Source organism: Paramisgurnus dabryanus, chromosome 1 (assembly GCF_030506205.2).
Source record: "Paramisgurnus dabryanus chromosome 1, PD_genome_1.1, whole genome shotgun sequence".
Lineage (NCBI taxonomy): Eukaryota > Metazoa > Chordata > Actinopteri > Cypriniformes > Cobitidae > Paramisgurnus > Paramisgurnus dabryanus.
Genome location: NC_133337.1, coordinates 40,377,983 through 40,405,958, shown reverse-complemented (window position 1 = coordinate 40,405,958; position 27,976 = coordinate 40,377,983). Strand labels below are relative to the sequence as shown.

The following is a 27,976-nucleotide window of genomic DNA, read 5'->3' as shown; positions in this document are numbered from 1 at the left end:
CACACATTAATAGTCATGGCTGAGTGGAGACAGCGCCAGTGGTGACCCTCTTAACCAAAGACAAGCTGCAGGATATCTGGAATTGTCTGATATTACCATCGCCTCCTAAAATCACATTGTGTCGTCTTTGGTGACGCAGGTAAGTACGGCTCTGTTAGTGTTACAAGCTGAAACTTATTGTATATTCTGCATCCCTGCAGCAGCGTGTTTGTTTATGCTAGTATATTTACTTTCTTAAAGGATGTAAGGGTCTAAAGAATAAAAAAAGCTAGATAAGCAAACTTCAATTCAATTTTATTTATATAGCGCGTTTCACAGTTGTTAATTGTTTCAAAGCAGCTTTACATTAATAAATGTAGGGGAAAACACAGAATAATCTGTAGATAATATAAGAAGAAAACAGTGACTAAGAATAAACCGTACAAGCGAGCGTAGTGATAATGTAACGTATACAATAAAGTGCTAAGTTAAGCCAATGTTGGCTGACTCTCCCAGGGATGAAAACCCCCCTAGGAGAAAAATCCTGTGGGAAAACTCCTAGGAGGACAAAAACCCTTAAGAGAGATTAATATATATTTAACACGATAGGGATAGGAAATGGGTAAGCGGATTAAACTGGTTCAGCTGGTGGTTGTTGGTCGCATATCGGCTGGACATTACGTTAAAGGACAGCCAGTAGATCAGTGGTGTGATGACCTTCATAGCAGCAAGAACTGGGTCTGTTTGTCTCATTGTCCTCGGGGTCGTGGATGAGACAGGGATAGAAAAACAGAATTCTTTTAGCGTAGGGGCCGTTCGCATGTAATGCAGGTGTCATACAGTATTGTGGTTTAAAATCTGCTCGGTTCCAGACAGGCTACCTATTGCGGCATAAGTATATTACCCAGATGAGTTATGTGAATGCTTTGTTCTGGACAAACTAGCTATTGAGGGATAGGTACATTTACTTGACATTTTATGTGAATGCTTTGTTAAAGAAGAATGTCTTAAGTTTAGCTTTAAATTGATCGACTGTGTCTGATACTCGAACATTAATTGGTAAATCATTCCAGACCTTTATACACTTTTGATATTCTAGGGATAATTAATTGGCCAGAATTTTGTGATCGCAGTGTACGTGATGGATTGTGTTCTGATAGTAATTCTTTAATTCAAGGTGTATTCTTTTGTTATCTTACGCAATGTTGCTTTAAAAGAAACAAGTTTTGGGTTAGAAATCTTTAATAGAGGCTTATTCTTCTAGAATATGAAGCTTAACTTTTTGTGCCAAGTATAAGCTTTTCATGTTTTTGTCTTTCTCTGAATAAGATTTTAGATTTTATTATGGATGATGTGAAATCTGACCGATGGAAACAGCCACCTACTCCTCATGGTGCCGCCAGTTCAAACAGCACAAGTTTCCTTCGCAGGACCTCATCGTGGAGAAGACCTGGCGAGCCGAGATATTACGAGGGCCCTGTGGTGCAGGTAAATAGACCCCCTGACGGAGCTCGTCCACAGAGCTGTATTGAAGGTGGCGCGGCAGACAAATGGCTTCAAACACTAGAGAGACTCCAGTCTCGTCCACTTCAGAGACAAATACCTCAGTTTGTGGACAAGACTTTGTCAATGCCAGCTCTGCCAAATGACATGACAAGACTCTGTCCTCCCTCCTTTCAAAGGAGGCAGCAAACCTCTAGTGTCACCCCCAGCCTATATGAGAGCTCAGTGGGCAGCCTGGACTCCATGGAGACCAACGGAGGGTCGGACAGGAGAAATACAGTGCACATTAAACCCAGTCCCAGTACGGAGAGAGCTAAATTCTGCTCTCTCGCTCCAGTCCGCTTCGGGTGGCTGCCCATACAAAGGCACGTGATACTGACAGACATCTCTAACAGTGACTGTCACCATGACAACAGCAGGTGCCAGGTAAGAAATCAGACTCAAGTGATGCCACAAGGGTACCATGTACATATGCAGCATGCACATATTTTGTATGTGTGAAAATCAAACACATATGTCAAAATATGCAACCAGAGCACTCTGGAAGGAATGCTGTATCCCACAATGCAATGCACTTGACTTCACTTTTCATTTATTCATTAATTTAGCAACACAAACCCAATGACATTTTGCTCAGGCTGTTTTTTTTGCAGTAAACAATCAAAATGCAGAGTGCCTATTTATATTTCAGAGGTGATAACTGGGTGCCAGTCTCTGATTTAAACACAATGTAATGAGGTCATGTGATGATAATAGGGCATAGAGCCGTTTAAAATAATTATCATCAGTGGTGTTTACTAAGAAGAGCGGTGTAATTGTTATAATGCGTCTGTCATTGTGCATTGTTTGTCATACATCAGATTATGCAGTTTGTTAAAGGTTACCTTGACTTTGGAGACTTGTATGTTTTAATACTTTGCCTTTTACTACTACTAAAAAATCCATTGATAGAAACACATTAAAGGGGACATTTCACAAGACTTTTTTAAGATGTCAAATAAATCTTTGGTGTCCCCAGTGTACGTATGTGAAGGTCTATCTTAAAATATAATATAGATAATTTATTATAGGATGTTAAAATTGCCACTTTGTAGGTGTGAGCAAAAATTGGGTGTGTCCTTTTAAATGCAAATGAGCTGATCTCTGCACTAAATGACAGTGCTGTGGTTGGATAGTGCAGATTAAGGCGTGATATTATCCCCTTCTGACATCACAAGGGGAGCCAAATTTCAGTGACCTATTTTTTCACATGCTTGCAGAAAATGGTTTACCAAAAGTAACTGGGTTGTTCGTTTTATCTTTTTTAGGTTGATAGAAGCACTGGGTACCCAATTATAGCAATTGATTGGCCCCATTAAATATGTTCATTACTTCCGAAATTCTCAACATGTAATACTCATTTTAACCTATAGATGCCATCATAATGTTCTGGGTCAATGACGTGTACTGGTTCTTGTGAAATATTACCACAGTTTACAATAGTAATAACTAGAAGTGTAAATTGGATGGTTCATTGCGATATGATAACGATTATTTCCGCCAGCTATGCAATATTTGCTGATACATCAAACATTTTTTTTGATGCAATTACGATTAGATTATTGATTGATACTTTAACTCTTTCACCACAATTGAGTTTTAATTTCAACAAACTACCATTATGACGATCAGTGTTTGAATTTCATCAGCTCATTTGCATTTAAAAGGACACAGCACATTTTTGCTCACACCAACAAAGTGTCATGCTATAATAAATGATCTGTGGGGTATTTTCACATTTTCACTATGGGGACAGCAAAGATTTATTTTACATCTTGTGAAATGTCCCCTTTAATATACTATGCCATATATGTGTTTATAGTTTGGGTAAGGAGACGTGTTTAACAGGCTAATGCCACTCAGGCCGTCTCAAGGAAATCTAGTTGTGTATTATGTAATGTTATAAGACTTTTTAAATCTGTAAGTCAGGATGTTTTAAGCCTAACTGAACTATGTGAATATTTTAGATGACTTGTCTTCCTGAATGGTTTAAGAGCGTCTCTTGATAATGGCTTATCTGCTTGAAGAAAATTGTTCTTGCAAAGTGTTCGGGCCGGCAGTAATTCACTAAACCACTTACATTCAACATCTATTCATACATATTAGAATGTTTCTAAATGAAAATAAGATTAAAGTGTAATAAAAACACATCTGTGGGAGTATCCCATATGGCAAAAAAATATATATTTTTAAATATATTTCAAAATGTACAAAAAATATATTTGCTAAAATATATTTTGGAATATGTTTACAAAAATATAGAATTTTTTATATTTTTAAATATATTTTAAAAATAAATTTATTTTTAGCCCTCCATATATTTCAAACCAAGGAAAATATTCACAAAATATTTGCTTTGTCTATGTTACAAAACTTTTAAAAATAACAGGGTTGAAAAGGTTAAAACTTAATATATTTTCAAATTCAAAAATATATTTAATTAGGCTTTACTTTTTTATCAAATGTATATTTAAAACATACTGTATGTTTGGCAAGATAATTTTTTTTTGCTGTATGGGATCTGAGTAGGGCCCTGCTGTATTTTGCATATGTACCTTACTTTAAATCTCTATGTACAATATGAAACTTCCTTGGAGAGATGAAGTCCTCTACAGTGTCGATAAATGTCTTCAAAGCCACTACAGTACACTGCACAACAATTATTCTCTCACCGGTACTGCGAGGACATCCAGCCAATGAACAGCCAAGCTTTCAGACCTGATTTACTTTAGTGAACCGATGCTATAAAGCCAGAGAATAAAATGTACAGCATTGAAAGGAAGGAAAGAGAGAGAGAGAGTAAAATCTGGATGACTGACAAGCGCATTAGGTTCAGCGGGCGCCGCATCAAACATCTGCTATGAAACAGCTCTGTCAGCAGGTGCTTAGACTCATTCTGAGCGGGTTTAGGAGGAAGCAGATCCAAACACATCAGAGCCAACAGCAGGATCAATTCTGCCAGGCCCAGGAGATGAGAGAACAGACGCTTTAGAAATGAAGATCTACAGAGCAAAGAAGCAATACAGAAGCAATTGCGGCATTTTTCATATTTATTTATACATCACTCCAGTCATGTAAAGTTCAAACTATTGCATCCCAAAAAGTATTTGCAGTATTTAATACACTCATTGGCGTCGCTAAAAATAACATTATTTTAAACTTTAATCTTTGCGACTTTACTGATCTTCTATATGCTTTTGACACTCCAAAGAAAAATATGAAATTGCATCATATGACCTCTTTAAAAGTTTTTGAATGTTATTGCATTAGATAACACAATATATATCAAACCACGTCGATTCTGCAAACAATTAAGTATCATACCACACAGAGCTGAATACTCCAAATGTATTTTAAACACAAACAATATATAGTTTTATGAATTATAACTTTATGATGTAAATAAAGTGTGTGTGCTCTCTTGGCAGAAACTGAAGTCTCCTATAACTCCTGTGTTGCTCAGCACTCCTGCCAAACTCAAAGGATCAAGAACAAATGGTGCGTAATGACTTACTTGCGAGACACCATATGAAATTTATCAATGAACCGCTTGGCGAAGGAATTCAGGTACTGTGGAGGCGGCAGACACCTGTGATTTATGTGTGGAGCAGTGGTGTGAAATACAAGCATAGGGAAATGTTCAAAAAATGAAATCAATAAATAGAAATCCAAGATATGTGCTTGTGCATATGAAATGTTTATTTAATGACACAGCTACTGAGAAGAAATATAGTTATCATTTATTTTTCTGAGTTTGTTTATTGTGCGTCACTATCAGCATGTACTTTCTTTTGGATACTGTTTTTTTTTTGCAATGGATGCCAGTATGCTTGTGTCGACACCATTAATAGCGAATAAGGGTGTCACGATTTCGATTTTAAATCGAAATCGATCAAAATTAAGTCGCAACCTCGAACTTCAAATAAAAAATGGGATCGTCGATGCTGCCACGCCCCCATGTCACGTCCGGTCGGCTTGTCAAGCGGGGGAAAATAAACCTCTCAGAGTTGCCTTTAAAAACATCGCTCCAGCGGAACACGATTTATATTTTAAACACGAGGGATGTATTGCTACAACTCCTTGTAATGCATATCATACACAGGATTACTACCTACTGATCTGCCTTTGGACAGAGCCCAGCGTGCGCGAGAGAGCCGCCAAGATGCAGCCGGTTATATTTGAAACAAAAGGGATAGTTTGCCTCAGCTCGCATTAAACGCATAAAACTGAACAAATACGTAAAGATTACTACTTTAGTTCATGTTTAGACTTGAGAGCGAGAGCGCGTGCACGTGAGACAGAGAGAAGCGCAGCTGCTTATGACACGCTGGATTTATTTCAGATGTTAGGAGTCCAAGACGCAGGCATTAAGTCCATGTGCGTGCAAGAAGGAATCCTCTCTCTACAAGCTCTCTTGCGTAAAGTAAAGCCCACAAACCCCCATGCGAGGAAAAGCACGCAATGTGCATGTTAATTTGAAACTATTATAATAATGGCATATAATTTTTTGCCTTTCAAAAAAAAAATTCATTTTTAATTTTAAAACCGAGAATCGAATCGAATCGCGACCTTAGAATCGAAAATGTAATCGAAATGTGGATTTGGAGAATCGTGACACCCCTAATAGCGAAACTGCCTTGGTCAGGCTTTATCAGAAAGATGATCAACCAACTTCATCAGCTAAAGGAAAAAATTCATGCCAGACCTCTAAACTGGGGTCAATGAATAGGAGTTGGGGTCGGGCACAGAAGAATATTTGGGTTGCCATTTCTTTTGGTGGTTCCCACTGTGTGGTCATAATCTGCTGCTGCGGGATCTCACGGGTTTGTCAGCAGGTGATGAGCGTATAATGATGCTTTAATTTCAGCTGTAAGAGAAGGACAGAATTAAGGGGATGAGGAGACGGCAATGGTGCAGAAAAGAGATTACTGTCCCATGAGTGTTTGTACAGAACTGGTACATGTGTGGCTCGTTCGTGAGCTCCAGCTGGTGGTTAAGTCTTTCATAGCGCGTACGATGTGTGTGCGTAGATGGCTGTTAATATGCAAAGTGACTTTAGGTCAATAACACATGCTGTGTGTCTCTCAGGATCACACCGTGTTGCCAGATCCCCTGCCTCTTTCACTCAAACCACTGAGGAAAAACGTGCACTTTTGCTTTGATTGCAAAACGGTGTCAAATTGTTGCAAATATCCACTCTGGATAACTGCAAATGATGTTGAAAAATGTTTGTGTACCAAATGGTTCATGCTCTAAATTTAAAAAAAAAAAATGACAAGATACATTTTTTAAGCAAATATTTGATTTAGTCTGATTTATGTTTAAACCAAGCAATTGTTAGATTTGGATTTGTATGTTTATATATGTGACCCTGTCTGTGAAGATCAAGAGCATCAAAATTTGATTTCAATCATTGACATACTAGTCAATATTAACCCTTATGGGTTGTTGAGGCCATTTTTTTTGTCTTAATTTAGCCACAACTTTCTCTGGGTTTCAGCAAATGTAATGATCTTTGGTGACAAATCTTATATTGACACATATTTTGAGAAAATGCTTTGAAATAAAAAAAACCTCAACAATATACCGTGGGCAAATTTACTACCCTTCTCTGAAAAAAAAAAAATTCATTTAATTAACTCAATTTTTTAAGGGAAGTGGTTGCAATCAATTTATTGAAGCTACATTTAAACAAAAGTGTTTTGTTTTGTTTTTCTATTTTTTTTGTTTAAATCTAGCTTAAATAAATTGATTGCGACCACTTACCTTAAACAAATTGAGTAAATTAAATGAATCATTTTTTGCAGTGTTTCGGGATGTCCGTGTACAAAAAAAGCAACTTTAATAAACGGCTGTAAAAATGTATTAAATTATTTATTTATTTTTTCAATTTTTTGCATAAATCTGTTTATCACCCTCAGTACTGATCAAAACTACCACATGTTATAAAATTTCCACGATTTTAACTCTTTAATTGCCAAGCTCATAAGTGATGTAACTGATTTGGGGAAAAATACACAAAACAACAGATTTTCAATATAAAAAGTGGACTGGATTTTTTTTACCTTTTTCACAGTCTTGGGCTTGTCAAAGATTAGTAAAAACATTAGCTTTGATGCATTTTTAGCTTTTGTGCAGCAACAGATTTTTTTTCTCCCTTATTAGTTGTTTGTGGCTTTTTTGCTCCATTGACTTCCATTATAAAAAAAAATTGTGATGATTTATGCAAAAAAAAAAAAAAAAAAATCTGATACATTTTTACAGCCATTTAATTTAGTGGCTTTTTTGTACACAAATAACCTGTAAAAAATATTTTGCTGCCTTAAAAAGTTTTTGTTGAATCAACTCAGATTTACAAGTCATTTCAACTTACTATTATTTATCTTGAATAGAGATGAGTTGTTATAACTACAGGTGAGTTGTTCTAACTTATAAAATTAAGTTGACTTTTCTCAACTATATTTTATAAGTTGTGACAACTAATCTCTGTTTACATGACTTGTAAATCTGAGTTGATTTAACAAAAAAATGTTAAGGCAGCAAAGTATTTTTTACAGTGTATCAAGGTTATATTTTTACAGGATGTTCTTTACATTACCCAGGATGATTTAATGTAGAAAACAGAAAATGACTTTAGCTGGGTTTTCACAGGCAGGGTCACAAATTTGTACAAGGAATAAAGACATCATATGATAATATTTGTAGAGGAAGCCATTTATATGCACTCATCTCTTTAAAACACATATTAGGATATGACGACCGCATGGTACCTGTCAAGAAACTCCCAAAACAGAGCTGCCCCTCCAACAGAGAGCATGCTGGGTAAATAGTTGCCTTTCAGGCGTTGGTTGTCGGACGTGCAGCGCAATTACCAGCCTGGAAAACAATGACAAGAAATAGTTTGTTTGCCACTTTAGCTGTCAGGCTATGCCATGGCCACATCTCCATGGCAACATCAGCAGCGATCGATCCATCACGTCCAGGTGGCACAGCGGCTGCCTGCCTGTCAGATTGAAATCTCTCCGTCTGACACCTGTAAGTGATGCAGGTTAAGTCGATATAAGACTCTTGTTGACAGTGTAAACACACAGAAGGAAGGGCGGACTTCTTATGACAGAGGAGTGTCGTAAACGTCACTGTATTTACACTCCACCATCATGGACATAGAGACACGAGGGACTTAGCTTCTTCTAGCACAAGTACTGCCAACTGGTTAAAACTTTAACTATTTCTCACACTGATGTTGGAGAGATATCTGAAAACGTATTGTTTCTTTACACAGACAGAGAGCCTGAATCTGTATGCTGTAGAGATCAGAAGACACCTGTAAAGACGTCATACAGCTGCCTTCAGGTAAGTACCAGCATTGTGGCTTATGCAAGAACTATATTGCTGTTTTATTACACACCACCGAGGCGTTTCTTACTTGCTTCTGTCCTCTATAATATAAAAACTAGTATTTTTTCACTACCAGTGTAGTTCTTGTATATTATATTGGAGCGAATGAGATATTATACAACACAAAAGTATCTAGACACCCTTTTCTGGATAGTTTGGATAGGCTTTTTAGATTTCAGTGAAGGCTTCCAACACCCATCTGATCTTATCAGAATGAGTGAAAATCCATGTAGCCATGTTTTGACATCTATTGAAAACTTTGGAAAACCGGAAGTGGATTCCCTATTAAATGCAAACTCCACTTTTATAAGGTGTTTGGACACGAATGTGTGTTGTTCGCAGTGTGTAAACAAATCCACCCTACAATAAAACAATCCACACACTCCTCTTATTTTAATACCCAGTAAACCAAAGCAGTCTCTTTAGACATGCTGTTCTGATTCTCTTGTTAATGTGACATCACACTGATAAAGCCCCGCCCACGGCCACTGACTGACGGATAATTTTACCCAAAAGCTTTTCTAAATGGGTTTTTTGCCCTGTATATTTAAAGGAATTAGCTATATTTCTACTAAAAGTGCTCACTGTCTGTTGGTAAGGGAGTGAGGATCTGTAGCTCATTTGCATTTAAAGTTATAAACATATGAAGAGTTTGGTTCCAAAACGCAATAAATCCATTTGTGTAAAAACGTGTTTTCTATACCAAGAAAGTGACAAGATGAAAACCACTATTTTCTGTTACAAACTTTCACATATCATCTTTAGGTTATAAAAACATAAATTCAAATCTATAATTTGATTTTCTAAGATTTATTATAAAAACTGATAATTTTTTCCACAAATTGCAATAAATCCAGAAGTTTTTCTTCAAAATGCTAATTGAATCCATCTATAAATTTGCATTCATCTTGTTATATTCATTTAGTTGAATAGTGGTATACACTTATAAAAAAAACATTAATGGCATTAATCAAAACTTTGTCATATTAAGAACACTGGTATTGCTGCTGTCATCTTTGGGACGTCGTCACTGAACTTTTGTCACAGTGATCAACTGTAAAATGTTTTGGTCTTGCTTGATTTTTGTTGGCTTCACGTAAAATAATGGAAAGTTTTTCATAAGATCCCCTAGGGTTTTATTTATTTATTTTTTTTAGTTTAGTTTATTTGTTAAACAGGGACAATGCACATTAAGGAACATAATTGTAAATGTGCCAGAATTAGCCCAAAGGGCTATTTTTCATCTGTAGCCCCCTGACAGAATATTAAAAAGTCACCCTAAAACAAGGGTTTAGGGTCATTGTGTTAGCATGACAGAAGCTTGATGCTGTCGGGAGAACAAGCAACCGGTATTTTCCGTCTTCCGAGTGCCTCTCGCGTAAATGATTAGATGTTGATGGCTTACGTTTCTTCCCCGCCACAGAAAACCACCACAGGTTTTTCAATGCCATCAAAGTATTATTTTGTTTTTGTTTGTTTGTTGATCACGAAGTACAAGATGAGGAAAACTAGGATTCTGTCTACTCAACGTGCCGCCATTGTTGTTTACAGTGCGTGCCGTGGAATGGTGCTCTGTTATTTGTTCTGTAAAAAGGAGGAGTGGCGTTTATTGCGTTTGGGAAAAAAGGGAGAAAAGATGACAGAAAAACACGGCGGATATTGGATTTTGCTAAAAATTAAGAATTTACTTTTAAATACTGACCTGATATAATACTGATTTTGGCAGTAACTCTTTTTTTTTTTTTTAATGATTTATCGCGTTTTGGAACCAAACTCTTCATATATATATGAATATCATTCAAAATATTTTTGTATGACTCATATCCGCGGGTGACCGCAGGCACCAGCTCACTTTGAATCGACCTGTGCATCACTGAAAATGGGCATAATATGTCCCCATTGGGTGGCATAGTGGTCAGTGGGTTGCACTGTTGCCTTACAAGAAGAAGGTCCCTGATTTGGGCCCCGGCTAGGTCAGGTGGCCTTTCTGTATGGAGTTTGCATGTTCTCCCTGTGTCAGCGTGGATTCACTCCGGCATACCTGAAATTTCCCGAACCCTAACCTACACCACCACCCACCGTTTTTACTACTACGCAAGGGAAAATATTTGTATACATTGTATAATTTTATGGCTCTCGCATTTGCAAAAGACTTGTTATATTACACAATATGTTGCACACGTTGCATTCCTTAACACCTTCTGAGGTAAGCAGTAAAGCACAAACAACAGAGTTATAAAAAAACGTCACACACATTCAGTGCGCACATTCAAATGTCCAAGTTTGTGTACTCAAGTATGCGGGGAGTGTGTGGACGTGTGGTTGTAGCTTTGCGCGCAGCTCATCATAATCTAAAAAATGGGAGGGTTGACAGCTATGCTCCGGTTTCCTCCAACAGGCCAAAAACTGGAAAGTTTTGGAGAATGTGAGATACAAAATTGCCCCTTCCCTAACCTGTTTATGGATTAACTTGATTAACCAGTTCTCGCCATTAATATAGCCATAGATACTGGAATGGCATGAAGAATAAATAAAGAAAGAAAGAAAGAAAGACTATGTGCCCTTGAATGTTAGTTTGTGTGATGGATAGGGGATGAAGTGTTCCTGGAGCTCCACTTTTAGAGCACAGCTTTAGCAACACAAGGGTAATGGGTTTGATCCCATAGTAGAGATTGAATGTCTCTTTGAATCTGGTTTGTTAATGTCCTGTACATGTTTTTTTAAAACATGTTTCAATCTGATATGTACATGATTCCTGATGTTCTCTACACAAATCAATCTCAACAGGATAAACAGAATTAATTTGAAGACTGCGTGTGTTGTTTTGATATTGAATACATTTATTTCCTGTAAATATGTTGTGTGTATCCGACCGCTGTGTCTGTTTAACATTCAGTTTATCGGCTGTACACTCCAGGCTGATTTCCTGCAACTCTTCTTATTTTCTTCCTTTCCTCTCCTTTTTCCTTTGTCTTTCTAATGAAATCTTTTATCACTGTTCTCCATGCCAATGAAATATTGTAAGTTTGAGGAAACTTCTAAGTAGGATGGAGCTTTTAAAGAGGAGAGATTAAAGAGGATAGAAAAGAGAGATGCCATTCACGAGCAAACAACTTCTCTGTTTCGTGAACAGAAAATCTAAATTGGACTTTGTGGCTTTGGTTTATATCTGTTAATGTTGAGGTTATTTTTGTGTGACTCCTAAAATGTTAAACCTTTTGCAGATATGTGTAAGGCATATGAAAGGTATATCCAGGAAAACAGCCCTAAAGTCTCAGTAGGTCATCTTGATCATAGAGCTATTATAAAGCAGTATAACAGGTCGCCAAATCTCAATTTTCATTTTTAAATGAAAATACGTGGGAAAACTAGGGCTGGGTCGATGCATCACGTTTCCCTTTAAAAATACTGAAATCGATTCTGAATCGCAAGTGTTTCATGCACAGCTTGTACGTGTACTACGGGTCTTTGGTCAGTAGGAAGTCCTTATCAATCTAAAATCATTATGAGTTGGAGTCGTTTATAATGTGCATTTAAAAAAGCAACACTCGTTAAACAAAATCATTCAAAATATTCTTTATTATCATGAAAATACCTGAAACAATCTGAAGAACAGCGATATAAATATGCTTATAGACATTTCCCGGTATTTTACCGTAATTCATTAAAATTCATTCATTCAGAAAACGCACATTTGCACGATTAATCTTCCCAGCCTTAGGGAAAACACATTTTTGTTCTCTTTTACTAGTCTAGTATTCTTTTCATATTAAGGGTAAAAAATAGCATCTTTCACACAGTAATTTTGGTAAATTACCATGAATTTACCAGAATTAATTTTCCAGGAAATACAAAAATATGCTGTTCACTCATGCAGTGCAATCCAAGAAAAAAATTATTATTTTTTTGTCTTTTTTTCAGTAAAATTCTTAAATTAAGATGCTTTTTCTTGATCAGCTAAACGACCCAAGAAAATAAATCTAGTTTTAGACCAAAAATATCAAATTTTATTGATTTTGTGCATAAAACAAGCAAAAAAATCTGCCAGTGCGGTAAGCAAAAAAATCTTGAACATTTTTCTTAAAAACTAAATTCAAGAAAAATTCAAGAAAAATTTGCTTACGCCATTGGCAGATTTTTTTGCACAAAATCACTTAAATTTGATATTTTTGGTCTATAAACTAGACTTATTTTCTTGGGTCATTTTGCAAATCAAATCTTTATTTAAGAATTATTAGATATTTTTACTGAAAACGAGACAAAAATACCAAAAAATATTTTCAAGAAAAAGTTTTCTTAGTATTTTTGTCTTGTTTTCAGTAAAAATATCTAATAAATTCTTAAATTAAGATGCTTTTTCTTGATAAGCTAAACGACCCAAGAAAATAAATCTAGTTTTAGACCAAAAATATCAAATTTTATTGATTTTGTGCATAAAACAAGCAAAAAAATCTGCCAGTGCGGTAAGCAAAAAAATCTTGAACATTTTTCTTAAAAACTAAATTCAAGAAAAATTCAAGAAAAATTTGCTTACGCCATTGGCAGATTTTTTTTGCACAAAATCCTTAAATTTTATATTTTTGGTCTATAAACTAGACTTATTTTCTTGGGTCATTTTGCAAATCAAATCTTTATTTAAGAATTATTAAATTTTTTACTGAAAACAAGACAAAAATACCAAAAAATATTTTCAATAAAAAGTTTTCTTAGTATTTTTGTCTTGTTTTCAGTAAAAATATCTAAAAATTCTTAAATTAAGATGCTTTTTCTTGATCAGCTAAACAACCCAAGAAAATAAATCTAGTTTTTAGACCAAAAATATCAAATTTTATTGATTTTGTGCATAAAACAAGCAAAAAAATCTGCCAGTGCACGGGTAAGCAAAAAAATCTTGAACATTTTTCTTAAAAACTAAATTCAAGAAAAATTCAAGAATAATTTGCTTACCCCATTGGCAGATTTTTTTGCTTGTTTTATGCACAAAATCACTTCAGTTTGATATTTTTGGTCTTATTTTATTGGGTCGTTTTGCTCATCAAGAAAAAGCATCTTAATTTAAGAATTCTTAGATATTTTTACTGAAAACAAGACAAGAATATAAGAATTGTTTTCTTAATTTTTTTTTTTTTGCGGTGTGTAAACTAAAGGCTTTTGGTTATTTAGGAAAAAAAAACTTAACTCCTACCTCAATTTCCTTTTTCAATAGTTAAGATGTCACACAGCAAGATAAGCATCATACATATGAAATGATAATATCCACAGACTATTCACATACATTTGAATATCACCTGGTAAATATCCAAAAAAAAAAGACAGAACAGTTTGCACTTTTGTAAATGATAAATTGGTGTTTTAAGGGCTTCGTCACATTGTTTGTCTTATGAACAGTCCTCTTTGTGTTGTTTTGTACCAAACTCTCTGAAAGTAAGACATTTGCATCCCAAATTAAAACTCAGCTGTGATATAATAAAGAAGTGCCTCCAGTTACAACTTGGTTGAACTTAACTAAATCTTCCCCAAATTCCCCAACACTGATACGGTTGCTATGGTAACGGTGAAACCCAAGGAGTAATCGTGTGGATTTTAAAAAGCATTGCTTTGTGTGCAGGAGGCAGAGCCAACCTCTTTTGTCCACACAAATTCAAGGGATTTCATGTGATTTCCTCTTTGTTCCCAGGCCTCCGTCAACTTGGAGGGATGTAGAAACAGATCACAGGCTTGGAATTCAACAACCAGTCTGACCAGCACAGTGGACAGGGGATGGTCTCTGCCTGAACCCTACAGGCCAGCTTCGAAAGATCCCACTTACAGACGTGCAAGCGTCCCAGAGGTTCCTCTCAGAATGCCGACTGCCGGCGAGAGCAGCAGTGCTCGCAGATACAGTTCCTCGATATCATCCATCACCATCACTTCAAGGAAGGTCACACGCTCGTCCAGTCTTCCAGACACAAGTTGTCCGAACCCTCCGAATGCCCTCCTCACGCCACAAAGAAAAGTCCTGGTGGTTAAAGTCACCGAGGAGAAAATGAAAATGAAATCTCCCCCTGTGGCAAGCGCTACAGATCACGCGATCATTCTCAACTCCAACCCAGTCCAAGATCACAAAGGGTACGACCATCCCGTGGTTATGAGAAGAAAGGCAAGCGTTGTGAACATGTCCGAGCAGACTGGAGGCTTGCATAAGACGAAAACGGCACAATACAGACATAGTTATACTGAAGGATTCAATGCAACAGATCCTATTAAATATGACTGTAACTCTGGAGTTAGCTTGATAGATACAGACAATACTAATCCCTCACAAGGTTTTACTCTGTCTGTACTGCCAGGAAAAAACCAGTGGAGATCCAGTGGGGTGCAGCACAGATCGAGCATATCTCTTTACTTTAGCCCCAAAGACAGTAATACAGTAGACGAGACGGTAAAGTCACCTCCAAGGCCTCTTAGCTGTGATGCTAAAGTGTTTAACCAAACCGAGCTTGGCACTAATGCACTTACAGAGCCAGCATTTCGCAAGAAGAGCTCTCCTGTTCCCCAGAAGACAAATATTGACCTTGTTAGTTTTAGTAAAGAAGAAGAGAGAAGGAAATCTGCCTACAGCAGCGAGGTGATGATTTCAAAAAAAGAGGATTTTGAGAGGGATGGAGCGCTTCGTGAGGAACCCAATTCAGAAATCAAACCTCTGACTCTACTGAAAGTATCAGGTATAAACAATAACAAGCTGTAGGCCGAGGCCTAGCTGGATTTCTTTGATGCATAATGTTATCGCGTGAGAAGGAGAGAAGTTTTAATTGATGCAGATACATGTGTGCTCTTTCTCTCAGTGTCTCTCTCTCACTCCGTCTGTCTCCCGTTTTCACATCTTTTCATTTTCCCACGCATCTCTTTGCATGCATAATCCATTTCTAGCCTGATTTCAATACTCGCGTTGAGCTTCTAGGGGAATTTCGAGCTGACAAACAGGGAGAGAAACTGACAGCAGCTGAGGTACATTGACACACACGTTGTTTTCTGAACGAGGACATGCCATAGACATCTGCTTTTTTTATATAACGTTCAATACAAACTAACTCAAACGCTACGCCTACAGGTAAACAGGTTTTTTTAAACAATACAAAAAGTACGTTTTATGATCTTTTTCAATCTGTCCAGAAAGGTTTTGTCAGATTTAGGGTAGTTTTATCTCTAAAGTATAGATAAGTAAACCTACTTCACAATCAATAGCAAATAAAGATATAAAATCCTAAAGCAAGATATGAAACGTTCAGATGCAAAACCCTCTAAGTGCCCCTGATGCTTTCTTGTAAAGAAGCTTTTTTATCAGGCTCTTATTTTAAGGTTCAGTAATTTCACTTTAATGCCAATGTAAAGGATATTAGTCAGTAATTTAAATTCCTTATTTTCACAAATGTTGTTTAAGTAATTTCATTGCTAATGCAGTGAAAATTGGGCTGTTTTTTGCTTAAAAAACCCTCAATATTAGGAGATTGACCTACAAAAACATTGGGCAATATCCTAATATATTTGGTAAACCTCTTGCAAAAAATCCTCTTGCAGCTGACCATTTAAATCCGACGTACCCACGCCGTCGTTCATCAATTTTTCTTCCATGCACTTAGATGCTTTTGCAAAATTATCGTGCCGTTTAATGGATTCTGCCGACAAACTGTTATTTCTGAATGTGGATTAAGCAGATTTGAAGTTAAAGTATTTAACACCTAAAACACCTAAAACCTATGTTATTCTAGGATAAATACCCTTATCTGCTGCTGAGGGTTTTCAGAAAAAATACTAAGAATTGTCAACGTCTACCAAAAACTTTATATCTAAGCCTCTGTAGCACTTTAGAAACATGAAATAACAGTAACCGGCAGTAGATGTAATGTTTCTTCATGCAGCATCATCAATACGTATTGAGAGCATTCGGTTAATATCATTAATTAATTGTCGGAGGTGGCATTTAGCAGCTTTTGCATCTGAGCTCTTCATATAAATATGCACTGCAAAAAGTGATTTTCAAGAAAAAAAATTCTTAGTATTTTGGTCTTGTTTTCAGTAAAAATATCTAAAAAATTCTTATATTAAGATGCTTTTTCTTGATGAGCAAAACGACCCAAGAAAATAAGTCTAGTTTTTAGACCAAAAATATCAAATTTAAGTGACTCTGTGCATTAAGCAAGCAAAAAAAATCTGCCAATGGGGTAAGCAAAAAATCCATGTACCCTCATAATCTTTAATCAAAAATGCAAATCTCCTCCCCTCCACAAAAACAATCTCTCTTTACTTCCGGTCATAATGTATGGCAGGTGGGCGGGGTCTAGGAGAATATCGCTGCGATTAGCAATTAGCAACACAACCTAATTTCAAATGATCCAATCAGATCTCCATGGACAAATTCAAATCCAGCCCTGCCTTATTTCATTTCAGAGGCCGGTTTTACTCGGATACACGTCACCACGGGGGAAAATTAGGCAATTTATACTTCCGTTTCATGGCGACTTTAAGAAAATGTTCAAGCTTTTTTTGCTTACCCCATTGGCAGATTTTTGTGCTTGTTTTATGCACAAAATCACTTATATTTTGATATTTTTGGTCTAAAAACTAGACTTATTTTCTTGGATCGTTTTGCTCATCAAGAAAAAACATCTTAATTTAAGAATTTTTAGATATTTTTACTGAAAACAAGACAAAAATACCATGAACATTTTTCTTGAAAATCATTTTTTGCAGTGTATTGAAAAGCAAAATTGTGTGTGTTTGTCAGTTTCTTTTTTTTACCCCAATGGCAAATCTCTAATGAGGTTTATACCAATGAAAAATGGATAAGAAGATTAAACTTTTTGTCCAGATTTATTCTTTATAAACATTTTTTATCTCTAATGTGCATTGTGTTTTTTACACCACAAAAAATGACTTTCTTAATTTTTTTTTGTCTTGTTTACAGTAGAAATAAAAAAAACTCTAAATGACCTAAGTCTAGTAAAAAAATATACATTTTAACTGAATTTGTGCTTAAAACTTGCAAAAATATTTGCAAGCGAGGTTAGAAAATTTGGTAGCACTTTATTTTACAGTACGTGTTGTACATATATGATCAATATGTCGTACACACAGACAAATGTGTGGTACTTACTTTTGAGTATCTACATTGTTATTAAAGGGTACCTTTACTGTACTTACCAGTGGTACATACTTGGTAGTTATTATGTAACTCTAGATAAGTACCGGGTAATATCAGATACATACTTATAGTGTATACTGTGACTAACAAGAAACACTACTGTACTTACAAATGAATGTACAATATAAGTATTTAGTACTTACAGGGAAGTATGGGTTAATGACAGGTACTTATAGTGTACATATATGATTACTGATAACAAACACTACTTTACTTACAAATTGTGTGTACATGGTATAAGTGTGTGGTACTTACAGGCCAGTGTAATTAATAAGTAAGAAAGTAATTTTTTGCTTTGCAGGGCTAACCAAGCCTTGTGAATTTTAAATGTGTTTTCAGACCACTCGCCTCTTTCCACCGATGTTCTTGCGCTGAATGCCGCTGCGGTTATCGCAAACATCAAGCTGCAGACCCGACAGACACGAAATCTCAACAAACCTGAAGAGACGCAAAGTACATCACACACTTCAGCAGCAGGTTCTCTACACAAACCCTATTCGCTCTCTCATACAACTTTTTTATAAACAACCTTCAATTTCAATACAATGATGTTTAGTGAGATTCAGAGACTTGTGCAACTCAACACATTACATTGTCAAAACTATGTGGGCATCCTTTTCTAAATAATGATGTTTGGCTTGGAGCCTTATTTACAGGCAATGCAGACATAACTGCCAAGTATGCATACAGTAAGTGACATTTTAAAGAAATGTGTCTTCATTTTTCTGGCAACAGATGCGAAGCCTATTTCTATCCCATTATAACAATGCCATTGTGTACATAATTTATTAAGACCCCAGTGGGATTAAAAGGAGGTGAGACCTCATTACCTGACATTAATGTCTGACCTCACTGATGCTGATTTTTAAACAGGAGCAAATCCAAACAGCCACGTTCCAACATCTAGTAAAAACATTTAAAGAAACCAACTCCATGATGTTCATGGTTTTGCAATTATACATTCATGTGTGTGTTGTGCTCAGGTGTCAACATACATTTCTCCATATACTCCATCACTTGTGTAGTCTTTCTTAACGTGTTCAAGTAACATTCACATAATCTGGATTGTTTGATGTGTTTAACAGATGATGGAAGGAATGAAGATAGCGGGGAGCCTGGCGATGATGATGGACTAAATGAAAGATTTTCCGGTCAGTTTGGATCCGAAGATTTCCCACCTGACCCTGCTTTGGCTCCGTTGTCACTGAGAGTGAGTTTGTTTTTCTTAGAAGTTTCTTTTTCAGTGCAAAGGAAACTTAAAGATGCAATGCATCATTTCTAAACAGAATTGAGAGACGGTTATCAACTGCTCCTCGGATTATGTCTGTAAAACGGAGAGTCTCGCTACAGATAGCTTTCTCAGATGTCCTCAGCTCAAACAGATGCTTTACCATTTGGTGTCGCTAGTAATACAGAAATTATGCACTGCTGATTTTTCTGTTTAACCATTTAATCACTTATGCCCTTGCATGTAAAATCCAATCTAAGTTTCATAATCGTTGAGATTGATTGATTTCAATCTTCCTCTGTCAATAGAAAAGATAGCAAGATTATGTTTTCAATATGCAGCATGATTTGAAGTAAGAAAACAGTCACACAAAAATAATGACTAGCACAGATTCGTCCACAAATGCTTTTTTTGCACTGAGCTTATGTCATCAAATGGATTATTTTTCAAAATTGTGCTTTATATCACTTGTGCTTACACACACACAGATAGCGTTCATACTAAAGGTTTTCTCGGGTCCAAAGAAATGTTCCCGACCCAATGCATAAATCTTTTTTTTCAAGAAAGACCCGACCTGAGTCAAACCCAACAGAATTAGACCCAAGCCCCACATGCACCAGTCAGAGAGAAAGGCCTCGCAACCAATTTGGTTACTGCTTCATTTATTTTCCTTTGATATGACATCAAGGTAGGCTTAACCGCTAACATTATGCATTTAAAATTGATTGACAGGTTGGAAAAGGACTCGATTGCACACACGCGAGATAGTTTGGGTCCTCTCGGGTCTGTTTTAAATGACCCGAGGGTGCTAATATTATATCCGACCCGTGTCCGAGGCACATCACACGTAAACATTTTAGACACGAACCCATTCAGTTCCGACCTCGGGATTTCGTATCTAAGTGGACCTCTAGTTCGTACACACAAGCATGATAATAAATGACTCTCTTTACAGGAGGCTTTAGCTGTCAGACGACCTGACCTCATCCAACGCTCTCAGGCTCGAGTTCAGGCCCTAGAGATGAGGTCACAGAAGAGGCAGAAAGATGCCCTGCAGAAAACCCTCAACTCACCTCAGAGACCTAAGACCATCCAGCAGCAAAAAGGTAGCATAAAATATGAGAAGTATCATGACATCATTTTTGTTTCAGTTTTCAGCATCTGTTTATCAAAGTAAAAAGAGATCAGGGATTGCTTACAACAGTGAAGAAAATATCAGCCCATGTTAAAATGTAGTGACTATCGCCCTCTTCTGGACCAGATTTGGAACTACAGCACTGGACATCTTTTAAAATTTTATTTATCACAACTGATAATAATTATCCCATCTTTCTGAGATGCTCCAAGTGCAGTGCAACATTGCAGCATCAGTTTGAGAAATTATTAAATGTTATATATTACTCACATTTCTGCAAGGGCTACAGATGTGTGTGTATTCTGCAGATAATCCATTAAATTCCAAAGACAAATCAAAAATCAGTGGAAAGGAAGCACGTATGCGGCCCAGAAGGTAAAACAACAATTCGGTCATTGACACTTTTTACCTGAACACCTTTTACTTTATCTATCTCTGTCTCTCTCTCTCTCTTTTATTAATTGAATCTGTATTGAAGTTGTTGTGTGTGACCACGGGGGTTTTCTTGTCTGTTTGTGCTTTTCATCGCTTGTTTGTTTTGTTGTGGTTAAATAAAACTCATGTGATTAGATCTGCTCCCTCTGTGTTTCTCAATTAAACTTCCCTGATGCTCGACTGGATGTTCACAGGTTTGATTTATCTGGGATAAGAGTGTACAGTAAATATTCTCCGTTTATATCTTAATTTTGACTCTCGTATGTTTAGATCTAATGAAACAGCAATAGAAACATTTAATGCAGCCTTTTAATAAGGTGTTGCATTTTCAAATTGACTTTAACACAGGGTTCCCACGGGTCCTTGAAATCCTTGAAAGTTTTTGACTCTGGGGAGGGGGGGGGGGGGTTGAAAATATGCATACATAGATACAGATGCAGTGACGCAGCACGATTTCCCTCGAAAGGGAACTGTAACAATGTATCTTAAAAGGTAACATGATGTAACATTGCTCTCACTTGAAATGTGTCCCAACATTTAGTTCTTGAATTTGAGGGTATTGGACCTGGAAAGTCCTTGAAAGGTCCTTGAAGTTGAAGTTAACTAAGGTGTGGGAACCCTGTTTACAGTACTTTATAGAAAAAGAAATGCTTTTAAACAATAGCACATTAGATATAGACCGATAGTGGATTTTACGATACGATAACTAAGTTGGTCCCTTCTTGCTGATTAATCGACCGATATTTTTAAAAACGGATACTGGATAAAAATAAACATAAGACTCAAAGTGAAACATTGCTGAAATGTATTACAAACGTAATAAAACAACAGTACTGAACCATGAAAATGACCTAATGAAGTAAATAGTATTGAAGTAAATACTTCAAATTACATAAATGTCTACTATATGTGTCTTGTACTTCTTTTTTAACATTTAATTATCTAATCAAAATAACAAAATATGTATTGCAGTGATGATAAAAAAAGATTTTGATTAGTTGGATGTTAATTTAGCCGACAGCTGCATAAAGTTTACTTTCTCTCGTGATTAACTTAAAATATGGATAAAAGTAACCTGCTGGAAAAACATGAATGCAAATCGATAGTAATAATAATTATGACAAACTTTGACGACAAACTTAGGTTTCTGGTGTTGTTTCTCGGCTAATGCGGCATCTGTTCAGCAAATTAATTACTTCATAATGATATGAAGCAACAGATGCACTCAGGAAAAACTATTTGCATGGATTTTTTGCCAATAACCGACTGTTCCACCAATTAATTATTTATTATAAATACAGCCAAGGTCCTTTTAGGAAAGTTGTGTCACTATGCGGCCGGCCATGTTTGCAATTATTTCAGTAAAGACAGTTTGTCAAGCGTCTCACGTGACTCTGTACAGAGCCCCTCCCTCAGAGAATCTTTATTGATTGATGATTGGTTCTTTTAACTGGAAGGCGGGACTTCCAATCCATCACCACAGCGGCCATATAGAGCATTGCATAGTTTACTATTCATAGTAATAGCAGTGCCATACCTTGTCACATCCAATATCTTAAGTACAGCTTGGGGTGGTTTCCCAGATAGGGATTAGACTAGTCCTAGACTTTAAAAAATTTAAGAGCTGTCCAAACTGAAAACAGCTTGGACTGCCATATCTTAAAATACATCAGTGCCCTTTGTCTTTTCTCAAAATGCACACAAGTATTGTTTTTTAGTAATGCATGTTTGTTAAAACTAGTTATATTTCCTAATTTAACTAAGGCCTAGTCCTGGCTTAATCTAATCCCTGTCCGGGAAACCACCCCCTTGTGTGTTAATGAACGTACCCTGCATACCAACCTTGAGATTTGATTGACAGGAATTACGACCTCCTTCCTGAAGTGAGGAAGAGGAGAGAGGAACAAAAGAGGATAAAAGAGGAAGAGAAAAGAAAACTGGCATCTCAAACCAACCGGCTCCGGGCAGAGCTCTTTAAAAAGGTACTTAAGCACAGATAGAGCAGATGTTTTAGTTCATATAGAAGATTGATCTCAGATCAGTTAGGAGTCAGTGTATTTCAGCATTGGTAATCATTACTGCATGACCATCTGTGTGAGATTAAACTTTCGAGTCAGTTTTAACTGGCTTGACAAATTAGCGTAATTCCCATTTATCCTGAAAGTGAAGTTTTGCCAATAAAACTTCCAGGTTTCGTTTTTTGTTATCTCAACAAATTCCCCTAATTCTATTGGACAAGAGAGGAGATCTTCTCTATACTTGTTCTGCTTCTTGAGCAGTGCAATTGATTTTGGCAATATATTCACTGTTATAAAGATATATTACTCTGGTTTTAAATATATAGACTGTCATCTGACAAAGGATCATTTATATCTGTAAGTGAAATTAGATTTCTTGATGATACAAACGGCCTCTTCTACTCACACAAATATTGCTTTTTTAATTATTAAAAGGTTTTTAATTATTAGCAAAGGTAAAAATCACCACTATTATTTAAACTCTTTGTATCAAACTTATCCAAACTTACTTACAAAACACTTATTAGAGGAACAATCCATTTGTAACCCCAATTAACCCTTCGCTAAGCCACTGCCCAAAAACCGCCACAGGCCAATCGTGGATTAGCAACCGTAACTAGGCGGGGGGTCTGACAAGCTTTTGAGCGAGGCGTTGTGAATATGGATTGTGTAAGTCTGATACCCGGTATCCTAAGAGTTTGGACGGGCTGGTGGATTTTTTCCCTTCCCAAAACTTAACACCCAGTTGGAGAAATGTCAAATGTGGATCAAGCATTGTGGAATTCAGAACTAAATATAAACAGTATTAACAAAAACATATATGCACAATGTTAGCTGGCTATCTAACTCAGTACATCATTGCTTGCAAATAATGAAGTTTTTTGTCCATAATGCATATATTTAAACATAAAATAAGACGATTTAAGGCAAGACAGAGGCTGAATGACATACTTTACAACATATATGAGCATTTTGTTAATAGACGGCCTACCCGTACCCAATCCGATCGTGACTCTCTTGGGGTTATTTCCATAAGCGGGAGAATGTTATCATTGCAAAGTGGTTAGGCTGATGTCTTGTGTTTATTACACTGTTTGATTTATAATTATTTACACATTTTTTCCCCCACAAATTTCACTTACCCTGTTGTGCATGAACAAAGCTGTTCCTCAATTTGTGTGTTTTCCATTAGAATGGTCAGCGTATGAGTCGGCTTTAGCTTCAATTTTGATCAAATTATTCTCTAATCGGTTGCATATTTTATCATGGATATATCCCTCAAATGCATACTGCAGTCCCTTTGTCTTACTCTCTCAGATTTTTACCTGTTCGCCAAAAAGGACTTATTATCTCCTTGGGAATGTCTGAGCATGCATACAGTAATAGACTTGCCAGGCGCAAAAGCTTGACAGGCGTAACAACAGTAACTAAGGAGGGCGGGGCTTAGCAAAGGGTCAATTTGTGCTTGAGGATACCGTTCATGGATCAACCCATTGGTAGGCACTTGAACCTACAGTACAACCTTTCTATAACCAGCGGTCCATACTCATTAACTTACACCAGATCAGTCACTGATGTCCTCAAGACATTACAGAGGAGAAAGAGAGAGATCATTTTGTTTAAGTTATATTTGTAAGGCTTTAATGTCCTTAGTAATGGAGTGAAATATCATGACATGAACTAACATGTGGGGACATTTTACTGCTCCTCACTACACTGTAACATTTTTTTGCTGTATTTATGTATGCAGCTTTTTGGCAGTAACTTACTGTAGATTTTAATTCATGTTATTTACTGGCAACAGTTTGTTCAAAGTTAAATAAACATTAAACATTAACAAGTCTTCATCTTTACAAAATAATAACAGCCTTATGCAAAGCATTCTGGAAACCAGAAATCGTCATCTACATTGTTTTGTTTTTTCCTCCAGATTTTGGTTCCCATGCATTTTGGTTTTATTTTATAAAGATAAAGACTTGTTAATGTTTAATGTTCTTTTAAAAGTTCAAACTGTTGCCAAAAATAACAAATTTAAATCTACAGTACAGCTATTGGAAAACAGCCACCAGTGATAATGTAATTTCTACAGAAATTCTGGTAACACTTTACAGTAAGGTTCATTAGTTAACATTATTTCATGTATGAACTAACATGTTCAAACCATGAGTAATACATTTGTTACAGTATTTATTAATCTAAAAAAAAAACGCTTTTTTAAAAACCATGCATAAACATTTTTCTTTCAAAAATACAAACATGTACATACATGTTGCTCATGTAATATTGTAGCCCAGTTTGTGCTGAACACAGTGTTATGAGACTTTTGCCATTAATATGTTTTTAAGCAACTGAAAAAAGCACAAATGTCAGTGCAGGTTAAAACTTCTCCAGGGCCCTAAAAAAATAAAGCTTTTTATTGTTTGTTCATGTTAGTTCACAGTTCATTTACTAATGTTAACAAGATTTTAAAAAAGTATTAGTAATTGTTGAAATAAACATTAACAACAAAGATTACTTAATGCCATGTAAGTGCAGTTCATTATAAGTTCATGTTACCTAATGTAGTTAACTAATGTTAACTGATGAACCTTACTGTAAGGTGGTGTTACTGAAATTTTTAACAGTGTAGATCTTTAAATCTTTGCTGTGCAATATTAATATCTGTTTAATATTAACACTTATATTACCTTGGTGGCAGTATAGGGCAAGAAAATTCCCACGCAATTGATGTAAACATCACCAAAGTGGATGTCTGGCAGGAATCTGGCGGTTTTTAATGACCATAAAATATGAAATTGGGTGTTGTCCAGAATGTCCCTAAAACTTGTAATTTGTGCTCATAAGTAATTTAATTTATTATGAACTATTCATTCATTTCTTAATTTGTCTTTGGTTGAGAAGTGAGTTAAATATTCATGGCAGAAATTTGATGGGCTTGTGCTGCCTAGAGAGCCCACACTGCAAAAAATGATTTTCAGGAAAATCATGTTTAGTATTTTCATCTTGTTTTCAGTAAAAATATCTAAAAATTCTTTAATTAAGATGCTTTTTCTTGTTGTGCAAAACGACCCATAAAATAAGTCTAGTTTTTAGACCAAAAATATCAAATTTAAGTGATTTTGTGCATAAAACAAGCAAAAAAAATCTGCCAATGGGGTAAGCATTTTTTTTCTTGAATTTTGCTTGAATTTAATGTTTAAGAAAAATGTTCAAGATTTTTTTGCTTACTCCATTGGCAGATTTTTTTTGCTAGTTTTATGCACAAAATCACTTAAATTTGATATTTTTGGTCTAAAAACTAGACTTATTTTCGTGGGTCGTTTTGCTCATCAAAAAATACCAAGATTTTTTTTCTTGAAAATACTTTTTTTTCAGTGCAATGTAAACTGACACTTTCTTGCCCTCCAACACCCCTGGCAGGTCACGTGCCTAAAAACTATGAAAAGGCATTTCATTCAACTCAACTTTTTTCTACATTTGCTGGTCAGAATTGCTTGAGCTCTCTGACCACTAGATGTCCCTACACATCAGCTTTTCAGAGCTGGGATTATAAATATCATCCAAACCTGCCTGAAACTGGGTCTTGACTGACAGGGTTGTAAAAATCTGTTAAGCTCTTTCATTAATGGGTTTTTCGTTGTATTTTTGACCACCAAGACCCTTAGCACAGAATGTGCAAGCTGATCATCTGACTACTATTGTTAATCGTCTAATGTTAGATGTTGCTTCATTTTAGCCAGAAGAGTGTGTGTGTGTGTGTGTGCGCGCGCATGTGTGCGTGTGCGTGTGAGAGAGGTTCAATGTGCTGGGTTTGTGTGTGTATAGAGCTACTGTTCACCAGAACGAACACACATCCACTGCCAATGATTCCACAACACTTAAACACATATTAAGACAATAAAATAATTTTTATTGTGTGTCTGTCACATGTGTGACGATTATTTTCCTACAGTCCTGACTTCACACACCAGATATGATATGTAGTATTAATTATGCATTTTAACTTTGTCTCCAACTCTTCTGAGGTCCATTTGGAGTTCATTTCATGCCTGTAATAAAACTGACCCGTTTTTATTTTATTTTTTCAGAAACTTTTGGACCAAGTTTTACAGCGAGGAAATAACTGAGACTGCTTTGGACTTTTCATGCTGGACTTTACAAATGATAACATGCCAACTGTTATAAATGTTTTTGTTTTTCTCTTTCTTTGTAAAATGAATGTGCAATGAACTTAAAAAATATTCCTATGGGGTTAGATGACATCTTTTCTCTTTACGTATCTAACTTTAATATAAATAATGAGCTTTTAATTTGGTCACATTAATCAACCTGTGAGGGAGACGGGTTGGCTGTTGCACATTTCACCGCAGTGAATATTATCACTTTTTTTAAGGTTAGTTACTGTATTGACACATATGGGGTGGTTTCCCAGACAGGGATTATCTTAAACCAGGACTAGACCTTAGTTTAATTAGGAAATATAACTAGTTTTAACAAACATGTCTTACTAAAAACATTACTTGTGTGTATTTTGAGGCAAAACAAAGGGCACTGATGTATTTAAAGATGTGTTAGTGCAAGTTGTTTTCAATTTGAACAGCCCCCTATACATTTATTTTAGTCTAGGAGTCTAATCCCTGTTCGAGAAACCGCCCCATTGTAACTTAAAGTCTTGACTAAAGAAAAGCTATTAAACATTTACACCATATTATCTAGGAAAAAGATATACCACTGATTTGTGAATAATGTTTTTATTTTAAATACCCAAGAATAAATTTAAATCTGAAATATTTTATATTGAAGTATTATATCATTAATAAATACTTTTATAACATTTTTGCATTAAAAAATATTTTAATTTGATGAATTAAAGTAGTTAAAACATTTTTAACGTTGTTAATTCATAGTACAGAATAAAAAAATGTAATTTTTGACAATTTTAACTGTTTTAAACCAAAATATTAAAGAACTGCAGAAAAAAAAACATTTATGTAATTTAACTTTTAACTTAAAACATTATTGTTACTATAGAGGCCATGTGACAACTAGCCCCGGGCTCT

The 27,976-nt window shown here is 35.8% G+C and overlaps 1 protein-coding gene across 5 annotated transcripts; it reads left to right on the top strand.

The window, feature by feature from the left end:
* c1h10orf90 (chromosome 1 C10orf90 homolog) lies at nucleotides 1-27,804 on the top strand. 5 transcript variants are annotated; one of them, XM_073815000.1, is made up of 12 exons: nucleotides 1-139; nucleotides 1,309-1,467; nucleotides 1,662-1,908; nucleotides 4,950-5,019; nucleotides 8,804-8,874; nucleotides 14,597-15,623; nucleotides 18,440-18,577; nucleotides 19,186-19,310; nucleotides 20,284-20,434; nucleotides 20,772-20,838; nucleotides 22,760-22,880; nucleotides 27,005-27,800. In XM_073815000.1, exons 2-12 carry the CDS (start codon nucleotides 1,370-1,372, stop codon nucleotides 27,041-27,043), a joined length of 2,154 nt encoding a protein of 717 aa, XP_073671101.1. In that variant the 5' UTR covers nucleotides 1-139; nucleotides 1,309-1,369; the 3' UTR covers nucleotides 27,044-27,800. The 5 variants fall into 5 exon arrangements, 4 of the variants coding, with proteins under 4 accessions (XP_073671101.1, XP_065128391.2, XP_065128389.2 ...); XM_065272319.2 differs by having other exon boundaries at nucleotides 1,316-1,467; nucleotides 27,005-27,799; XM_065272317.2 differs by having other exon boundaries at nucleotides 1,316-1,908.
* The last annotated feature ends 172 nt before the right edge of the window (nucleotides 27,805-27,976 follow it).

What these genes read in the sequence shown, in the direction of transcription:
- c1h10orf90 (XM_065272317.2), top strand. Translation starts at nt 1,324, where the DNA reads ATGGATGATGTGAAATCTGACCGATGGAAACAGCCACCTACTCCTCAT. An exon ending in CGTCATACAGCTGCCTTCAG is followed by an intron (nt 8,875 to 14,596) that starts GTAAGTACCAGC and finishes CTTTGTTCCCAG; the next exon opens with GCCTCCGTCAACTTGGAGGG. An exon ending in ATCACACACTTCAGCAGCAG is followed by an intron (nt 18,578 to 19,185) that starts GTTCTCTACACA and finishes TGTGTTTAACAG; the next exon opens with ATGATGGAAGGAATGAAGAT.